The sequence below is a fragment of the Leptinotarsa decemlineata genome, unplaced genomic scaffold (assembly GCF_025532065.1).
Source record: "Leptinotarsa decemlineata unplaced genomic scaffold, Ldec_3_MD MMD2_tig00004677_RagTag_RagTag, whole genome shotgun sequence".
Taxonomy (NCBI): domain Eukaryota; kingdom Metazoa; phylum Arthropoda; class Insecta; order Coleoptera; family Chrysomelidae; genus Leptinotarsa; species Leptinotarsa decemlineata.
In genome coordinates, this window is record NW_027412610.1 from 918,101 (window position 1) to 928,981 (window position 10,881).

General features: G+C 33.2%; 1 protein-coding gene across 1 annotated transcript in view; it reads left to right on the plus strand.

Annotated features, from left to right (window-relative positions):
- The window catches only part of LOC141484149 (disks large 1 tumor suppressor protein-like), a 278,878-nt gene extending 269,357 nt beyond the window's left edge, over nt 1-9,521 (plus strand). The window contains exon 2 of the mRNA XM_074179234.1: nt 8,620-9,521. Within this exon, the coding sequence (XP_074035335.1) occupies nt 8,620-8,777 (158 nt within the window). The 3' untranslated portion in view covers nt 8,778-9,521. The remainder of the gene's footprint in view (nt 1-8,619) is intronic.
- The last annotated feature ends 1,360 nt before the right edge of the window (nt 9,522-10,881 follow it).

Consider the following 10,881-nt stretch of genomic DNA (forward strand, 5'->3'; position numbering starts at 1 on the left):
AGCTCCCATTTCGAACAAACAAACAAAATTTGTTACAGAATCAATTCCTATCAATATTTGGCTAGAATTTGAAAAGAGACAAACTATCAAATACAATAAAATTTTCAATGACATAAAAAAGAAAAATATCGATAAACTCAATATACTCAAAATGAATTCAAAATCAGATATCAAAACTAAAGAAAATTGGATAAAAAATTTATCAGAAGATATAAAACAGAAGATATAAAGATATAAGACACAGACAGAAGATATAAAACACTTTCTCGCCTTAGGATTCAATTTCAGCTTGCCACCAACTACCACAGAGGTGAATATACCAAATTTACTCTCAGATATTGAAAATTTGATAACTGGGTTTTGTGATAGCAAAAAGAATCTTTTCAGAGCGAAGATAACAAATATCGTAACTAACTTTTTCCAAAAACCTCATGATAATAAAAATTATCTCAATTTCCTATTTGAAAAAACAAAAACATTTTTGAAGAATCATCCAGAATTGATTCTTACAAGATCTGATAAAGGTAACGTGACAGTTATTATGAAGAAATCTGATTATATTGAGAAATCTCTTGAGATTATCAATGATAGTGAATCTTATGTTGAACTTAATAGAGATCCCGTTTCAACAATACAACAAAAAGCAAATAAAATCATTACGGATTTGAAAAAATCTGAAATGATATCAGAAGATGAAGCAAAATACATAAACCTGATTTGAAACTGAGACCAATTATTTCCTCCATTGATGCTCCAAATAGCAAAATTGCTCAAATGATCTCTAAAATTCTCACTGATGCTTATAATTATGAAAATGAATTCTATATTAAGGATTCTTTCGATTTCTCCAATTTCATAAATGAAAAATCACTACCCCCTGGTTATATTCTGATCAGCCTTGATGTGATTTCACTTTTTAGCAATATACCTATGAATCTAGTGGAGAAAAGTATTATCAAAAGATGGAATGATATAAATAAAAAATGTTCAATGAACCAAAAAAAATTTATTGAAATAATTGGTTTCATCTTCAACTCAAGTTATTTCTCTTTCGAAGGTAAATATTATAAACAAATTCTTGTTACACCAATGGGAGCTACTATTTCTCCTATTATAGCTCAATACGTAATGGACGATCTTTTTGAAAACATACTTCCCAAATTGAGTTTTGAAATTCCCTTTTTAAAGAAATATGTTGACGATGTCATCTGTGCAATACCTTATGACAAATCTAATGAAATTCTTGATGTTGTCAATAGATATGATAAGAAGTTACAATTCACTATCGAAATAGAAAATAATCAGACCCTTCCTTTTCTTGATACAAGAGTTATTCGTAAAACTGATAATTCCTTGATTACAGATTGGTATGTCAAACCTACTAATTCAGGAAGATATATCAATTACTATTCCTTTCACAAAAAATCAGTTAAAATTAATTTAATACTCTGTTTGAAAAAAAGAATAGAAAAATTAGTACACCCTTCCCTCAAGCAAAAAAATCTCAGACTTCTTAGAGACATACTGATCGATAATTCTTATCCCAGAAAACTTCTTAATAAAATAATTTTCAATACTGGCAGTAATACAAATTCTGATGTAATTAACAGAAATGTATGTAATGATAGTTCACCTATCAATATTTCTTATAAATCTATACCTAACCTTGGAAATTCTTCTTCAAATATCATAAAACTTTTTCATAATGAACAAAATATCAAAATATGCCAAAAAAATATTAAAACTATAAAGAATTTGAATACTAAATTGAAAGATAAAACTGATACAACAAAAAAGTCAAATGTGACATGACATTTGTCAAACCCACAAAAAAAATCGTATACATGTTAACTTTTATGTCAATTCTATCTTCAATTTATTGTTTTTCACTCATTTTTACTGTAAGTATGATTTGTAATATTATTCAAAGGCGAAAATATTCAAAAATCATTAAATTATAGGCCCTGAAGAAGCTTCCCGTTAGAAGCGAAAGCTTGGCAAAGTAAAGCAGAGTTTGATTTTTTGACTGAGAGACCCTGTTAATCCATTTTACCATATATATATATATATATATATATATATATATATATATATATATATATATATATATATATATATATATATATATATATATATATAGGAATATAAAACTATCTTCAAATACAGTTGCATGAATGCACATCAAGCATTTTGTCATAGTACGGTGACCGGGGCAAAGTTACAACTTCAGCATGATATGAATATTATAATCGTATCAATTTTAATGACTATGAACTTGAAATAACGAAAGATGGAATTGTGAATACTGTATGTTTTTGTTTCAGAATATCGAAGTTGAGGTTAAAATATCTTTCAATTCATGTATTCACTTGAATGGATTCGAATTATTTTATGACGATTTTTCATATTTGTCTGTATCGTTACTTTGTTATGTTTTTATGTCCAAGAACTCAGAACTCCGAACAAATGAAACTCAGGTTATCTACACATAATAGACTCGTCCGGTATCTATATCAAAGGATGCTATTTTGAATGGGATTTTCGAAAAAACTAAAATACGAAATGAATTTTCAAATATCACAATTGAAATTAAATGTCAAATGTCAATCATCTATAATAATGTCCTGAATAAAATTCAAAATATAAAATGCCACTTTTTGTTATATCGACCCAACCAATCAGAATTTAAAATGACAGACAAACTTATTTTCTTTATTTCTAAAATGTCCTGTTTTTGTCAACCTTGTATCTTTCAATATGATGTTTATTCATCTCTATAAAATCTGGTATATAATTTTATGTTATTGCATATTTTTGACATATTATAAAGCCATTCTTATAAAATATCAACGTTATTGAAACTGCAGCTGAACAAATGCCCTTTGGAATGACCTAAAATATCAACGTTATTGAGACTGCAGCTGAACAAATTTCCTTTGGAATGACCCATACAGAACGGCGTGTTTTTCTTGAATTTTGGAACACACCATAATGTGCAACTATCGACTGAAAAAAATGGAAACTGCTGAGATTTGAAACTCGTTCTGGAAAGGTTGCTATGACGGTTTTGAATGTTGTTGTTGAGATGACTCTGACTGATACTGCACACGTTGATGATGTATCATTCTGAAATAAATTCGATTTTGCAATAAAAACATACACTGAAAAAATACTTTTGTCAACAGAGAGAGTAATGTCTTTCATGGAGTAATTGCTACACTTAACTGAAAATAAAAAAAAAATTAAGTGTCATTCAAAATAATGAATTTAAAACACATATTCTGCACGTACTTAATGAACAAAAAATATTGAAAACACTACTTTATGCAGATCATATCTATGAATGTGAATTTTAAAGCCGAAAGAAAAATATTGTATACAACCACAAACTATTTGCATATTGAATGGAGAAAAAATAGTAAACAATGCTAACCTTAATTTCGTACAATTTCAAATGAAACGACAATATTCGTTTTCCCAATGTCCATCAACCCTTTGAACACAATAGTGTATTTTCCTAATGAAAATTCTTGTAAGTGAGGGCGATACGCCTCCGTCACTCGGTGGGGTAGAAATGATACTTTATCTCCCAAATCCAACAAGACCGCCTCACCAAATTTTCCTTTCACGATTTTGGTAGTGAATATCCTCTGCGGCATCTCCACAGGCAAATCTGCTACTTTGATACGTTGGCTTTCTCATCACGACCGAACTTGCATTCAACTTTTGTGAATCCATCTGTGAAAAATAAAAAATGAAAGCTTTATGTTTTGATTCACAATTAATCGGTGCACTTGTCACTGGTATCACTTTCAACGGATGCAACTAACTCATTTCGCCATGCATGACCTATTTATAGTCAAATAAATGATGACATATTTTAAAATGAAACAGAGAGCCTTTGTTTCATCGCTTTGAGAACTGCGTATCTCCGGATGTAGATTCGACATTGGCAGTGATCAATGTCACCTTGGGTTTGAATATAAAAATTAGTGATGACATATTCTGAAATGAAACATAAGAAAATCAAAGAGTCTTTGTTAGATGCCTATTCAGCGATGACATTGATCCATGTCACCTTGGATTTGAATAGCGCAACAAACATATGAATTCTGCTTTTTTTCCCCATTTCATTTGAAGTACTACGTGTGCTGATGCGACTATTATTAGTGAAAAAACAACTTTGTGCCCTCTTGGCATCGTCTCCGTTTTTTTTCTGTTGATGAATTCTGCATTCGTTTCCCTTTCATTTGATGTGCTGTACGTTGAGATCCAACTATCATTAACAAAGATGTTGCTTAGTGTCACTCTGACATACTGAGCCATATTTGTTTTTTCTCTGTCGATGAATTTTGCATTTCTTTTCCTTTCATTTGACGCACTATACGTGACGATTCGACAATTATTAACGAAAATGTGGCGTTGTACCCTTCTGACATGTTGCGTCAGATTCGCTTTTTCTTTGTCGATGAATTCTGCATTCGTTTCCCTTTCATTTGGTGTGCTGCACGTTGAGATTCAGTTATCATCAATGAAGATGTGGGTTAGTGCCCTTCTGACATGTTGCATCATATTTGTTTTTTCGTTGTCGATGAATTCTGCAATTCTTCTTCTTTCATTTGACATGATGTACGTGACGATCCGAAGTTTTTTCAATGATTCTTTTTTCAATTCTTCCTATGCTGTTTCACATTAGGCGCTCGATATTATATTATCTACACATATCTACACATTAAATCATTTGAAATGAGTACCCACATCGACCTGTTGCGACTAGTATAGCGAAAATAGGTTATGAGGTCCTTTTGGCTTCGTAAAATGATTAACTATGTTTTTTGACATCTAAACGAATCCATTGATGTCAAAATCATCGCACGACCGGAAGTGAAAACCGGAAGTGACCTGTTTTTGACGGATTCGAAACCTTCTTACCCTAAGGAATCCAAAAATACCATATGTTTCAGTATACGATGGTTTTTCAATTTTTTTTATCAACAAATTTTGTGTTTTGGATAAAACTTTTGCAATTACATTACACTCGTAGTTGTTCATGACCCAACAACTTTCAATTTCAAATATGTTCAATGATTTACTTTAAATGTGCAATTCTTTCTATGCTGTTCCACATTAGACGCTGTATGTTATACTTTTCATAATCTACAAATGAAATCATTTGAAATGAGTACCCACATCGGTCTGTTGCTGCTAGTATAATGAAAATAGGTTATAAGGTCCTTTTGGCTTCGACAAATGATTAATTATGTTTCATGACATCTAAACGAATCCATTGATGTTGAAATCATCGAAATCGGAGGACCAAAAGTGGAAACCGGAAGTGGTCGTTTTTTGATGGATTCGAAATCTTCTCACCCTAAGGAATCCAAATATATCATATGTTTCAGTATCCAATGATTTTTTCATTTTCTTTGTCAATAAATTCCGCGTATTGAATCAAGCTTCTGCAATTGGAATAAACTTATAGTTGTTCATAACCCAACATTTTTTAATTACAAGTTTGTTGAATTCGCAATTCTTTCTATGTTATTTCACATTAGGCGTTGGATATTATATTCATTATGCCATATTTGTTTTTTCTCTGTCGATGAATTCTCCATTTCTTATCCTTTCATTTGACGTGCTGTATGCGACGATCCGATCATTATTAGTGAATATACAACTCAGTGCCCTTCTGACAGTTGCGCTATTATTTTTTGTAATAACTCATTCATTTCCACAAATCCTCACACACGCCACCACCTCCCACGCCGACTACGTCACTTTCAATGTTTTATCACTATTATTATTATTATTATTCGACCCTCATTCTCCAGTTCAATTTCATCTAGCACAATCAATCGAGAGATATTTGATTTCTCCATTCTGATTGGCTGACCGACACTACTCTGTAACAGAAGTTATGTTGGGTGTTCCACAAGGTTCCGTTCAAGAGTCTGAAAATTCGCAAAATGAATCTTCATATGACAAAGCATGGACATTAGTCATTTCCTGATGATGCTAACTTGGTTAGCGAAACACGTTAAATGATAAATGACTGTCAAATTGAAACACAAAAAACCGTTACGACAGTAACGATGAAACGATAACGAATAAACGCACGGAAAACGGTTGAAAGCGCACGAAAAACGATCGAAAGCGCACGAAAAACGATCGAAAACGCACGAAAAACGATTGAAAACGCACGAAAAACGATCGTAAACGCACGAAAAACAGTCGAAACTTTTGTAAAACGATCGCTTTTCGAATGTTAACACCCTTGGTGCCATCTGGTGATGCTTACTTGGTTAACAAAGATACGAGACTTCTGACATGTTACGTCGTCTTTGTTTTTTCTTAAATGATGTATTTTAAAACGCCCTGTATACACATCAATATCATATTTTGAACTGATATGTTTTTTTTTCCTTAAATGATATATTTTGACGCACCCTGTACACTTCGGCGTCATATTTGTTTTTCAATGATGTATTTTGAGATACCTTGTACACATTGAGGGATCGCACGTTGAAAACTTACAGCCTCGTGGAACTGTTATGTTTTTTCTTAACTGATGTATTTTGACGCACACTGTTCACTTCGACGCCATGTTTGTTTTCAATGATGTATTTTGAGATACCTTGTAACATTGAGGGATCACACTTTGAAACGATACAGCCTCATTGATCTGTAATGTTTTTTCTTAAATCTGATTCATTATTATTAATATATCACTTTCGCGCTTCCAATTTTCGTCGAGTAGTTCACGATTAATTCCAAAACCGGCAACGCTACATTGCCCCATAAAAAATGATTTATTGTACAACTGGCAACGCCGAACCTGCCATGCTGGCATGTATTGACATTTGACAGATGCAGTCTTATGAGTCTAGTGTTTACAGTGTCCTTCAACCAATAGATAGTGCAGCTAGTGACTCATAGATGACTCTGTGACTTTTGTTGTTCAAACCGGCAACGCTACATTACTCCATAAAAAATGATTTATTGTATAACCGGCAACACCTGCTTGCACTAGCAACCGGTAAATCTCAATACCATCTCCATCTCTCTTTGCATCGATTACGTCACACGCGTCTCTTGCTCTTACACACACATACACATCTTTACATGAAATATTAATTATTTCCCAAATCTAAGTATATTTTCCTATCTTCAATATGATAATGACGATTACATTCTACGGAAATCAAAAATAAAAATGCTGTCAAGTATAATGAATGAGTCAGTTTCAGTCCCGACAAAACTAACGCTATAAATACCCAACATTCGCAGTTCGCAACTTCAATATCTTACGATGGTGTAGAGGCTAAGGACAATGTCTACGGCGCGGACGAACCATGTTCGAATCTCATAACTATAGACTTTTTTTAATTAAAATCACGTGACAAGGAGGCCTGAGCGCTGATGCGGAATCCCAAGGGGGCCGAGGGGTGAGGAAGAGTCGCAAGAGGGCCTGAGCGGTGATGTGGAGTACTAAGGGGGCCGTGAATGCTTGAATCGCTACGATACTCATTCCATCCTGCGTCGATGACGTCACACTTTTCCCCCACTCCTGTTTGAACAAAAAATTGCAAAAAGTTTAGCTCCATAAGAAAATACATGGGATTTTGTGCCTGAACATACGTTGTTCATCTACTTTTATTTTACTTTCTGAAAAATCTCTACAAATAGCGACTCTGTCAAAATTGTTTTCAGCATTGGATCACAAATGCCATTTTTTCAGTCTGTACATCGATCTGAATTCGATTTGAGAAAAAATCCTTCATATTTCAACTCACGACTAAAACTTCAATGACTGATATATTGACGATCAATGTTTTCCTTTCGAGACGAAAAGCGAAAACCAACTAGAGCAGAGGTTCCCAAACTTTCTTTATCATAAACCACTTTCAAAATTTTGCTGGTTCCGGTGGATCCCTCCAGCAACATTTCCACCATATTCCCAAAACTCAAAAAAAAATGTGAAGGTTAGATCTAACTATGGAAATTTGCATTGCGGCTGCGTTTCAACCACGAATTAACAGTTTTCGAATAAAAAGTGAATATTGATTAGTTAACTGACTAATTGATTGTACTGTGGGGGGATGTCAAAATACTGAAGGTGGTCTATTGAAAAAGTGATTACATCCAACTCTATTTTTTGCCATCTATTCATAGCACAAGAAACCAAACAATTCTCACTTATTTTATAAAGAAAACTCCCCATTCGGTTTGGTGAAAATACAATATTAATATTTATATTGGTGAAGAATCAAACACGTTCACGAAAGATTGCAAGCACCCACACAAGTTGTATTTCGTTCCCTTTGCACGTTTGAACAGGCTTTGCGGACGGTGGCGGTGACAGCGAGGACGCTTCGCAAGTCTCCTCGACACGTTGCATAGAATATAGAATTTGGAAGTTTTTACATGAACAGTCGCTGATCGTCTTTAAATATTATCACTTTGGGAATCATTGAGCTAGAGAAATCCCTCATTCAAATCGCTCTCAAGTCTAGACCAAACTATATTATTATACAAATTGATTGTTTATTATTAGTCTCTTCATGTCAGTGTCATTTACGTTTTGATACGTTTTCATTTAGAATTATTTTAATTTTTCAGAAGCACACCGAGCCTTAGAACTTTTAGAAGATTATCATTCGAAGCTCATCAAACCCCAGGACAAACAGCTCCGATTGGCCATTGAACGAGTCATCAGAATCTTCAAGTCACGACTTTTTCAAGCATTACTAGGTAACGTTTTGTCATTTTGTCATTAACAGTTCATTTCAGTGAATTTCAACGAGACAATATACTTACTTCTATTAAAACCACTTCTCCACACCATATCAATCAACTGTCTCCTGATGCGCGTTTCACTAACCAAGTTAGCATAATCAGGAGATGACTAGATCAGTTATAGTTAATTATCTCCTGATGATGTTATCTAGTCATCTCCTGATGATGTTATCTTGGTTAGTGAAACATGCGTCGAGAGACACTATTTTGTTCTGATGTGGGAAAAGATTCATTTCACGCCATTTATAGTCCAATTTTTGACGCCACTAGTCTGAAGTCAAATTTCTTAGAATTTTCGAATTATCTGTCAAATTATCGCTCAAATAATGTACAAGTTTGTATAAAAAAATATCTCCTGAAAGGTCGAACATTTTTTGATGAAACGTTTGCAATCATCGTATAGTATAACATGTATTTCCATATTTCACTTTTTTTTCAGTTTTGCTCGATTAGTGCAAACATTTTCAATATGAGTGCATGTTTTATTCATTGTTCATCATTATTATATATTCAGTTCGTCACGAATAATGGAAAATACGATGTTTTCATTTTGGTCATTAATGTATGAAATTTATATGATCTTGTTCTTGTTTTTTTCTGGAAGTGTGACATAAAAAATATGCCACACTAAAAGAGTATTAAAACTCGGGAAAGAAAGATTTTCGATTTTTATATAGTTTCTTATTCCTAAAAAGTGTTACCCTTTGAATTCAATATTGAAACCTAATGCAAAAAATACCAGGCTGGGTTCATCCTACCATATCCTGCTTTTTTGAGGTTTTTGAATATTCTTATTTCCAAAGAATTATGAATTTTTTGCATTAAGTCATAGCATCTTCCCAGATAACCAACATGGTTTCCTGCCTGGACGTTCAACTCAGGGTGTCCTTTTGGGATCTTTGGTGATCTCGGCAGGGCATTCAACTGCGTTCAGCATAATGTGCTCCTGTCTAAACTGCACAGATATGATATTCGTGGAGTTTCAGTTTGCTAGTATATTTTCTACTAAATCTATATATCAAAATGTCTCTATGGGCGTTTCTCAAGCCTCTGTTTTGGGGTCAATTTCATTTTTATTCCATATGAATGACACGAGTGATATAAAATATTCTACCAGTTTCATTAGATATGCAAATTATCCCAATTTACTTGTCTCTGAAAAATGTGGAAATACCTTGAAACAAAAGTGTACAACTGCTGTTGGTAACCTCATTTCATAGTGTGAACTCTATTCCAATGGTAATAAGACAAATATGATTCGATTCCATAACTATCAAAAACAATGCGAAACTTCAACAATGAAAACTGGTGATATCTTAATCGAGCCTACCTTATCAATTAAATTTCTTGGAATTAAGTACTATAGACGCTGGTTTAAACTGGAAAGAATATTGTACCGACTTGATCTCAAAATAGAACGTATTATGTTTTATGTTCCGAAATCTTAAGAAAATTAAGAAATTTTTCGTTTTATATCATGCCCAAGTATCCTCCCGATTACGATATGGGGTATGTTTTTGGAGTGTTTCCACTCGAGTACCTGTCGTATTTATTGTACGAAAACGCATTTCAAGAAGTATTTGCGATATCCCAAGCAAATTTTTCTGTAGACAGATTTTTAAAGAAACGAAAATTTCATTACTGATAAGTATTTTAATTTTAGAAATGTGTATATATGTATTTTAAAATAGAAATAAGTTTACTACAATTCAACAAGTTTATAGTTATAATACGAGGAATTGCGCTGATTTCTATATTTCCTACTGTTGTATCTTCGAAATCTGATTATTTGAGTCTGAAGATTTTCAATAAACTGCCCAAAGAAATAGTTTCGCCAATATTACTATTTTTAAAACTCGCTTGAAAACTTATTCACTCGACGATACTTTTTGTACATTGGATAAATGTTTTCCTTTTCTTAATCAAGTGACTATTCCTATATGTTTTATCATATTTGGGAAAATAAATGTATTATTATTATTTTTTCTTGTGGTATACGCTGGTCAGACCGTATCCCCCGAAGCCCCGATACATTCGAGAGGGCGCGCCAGAAGGGCCACATCAGGCTTATTAGCTTGTATAAGC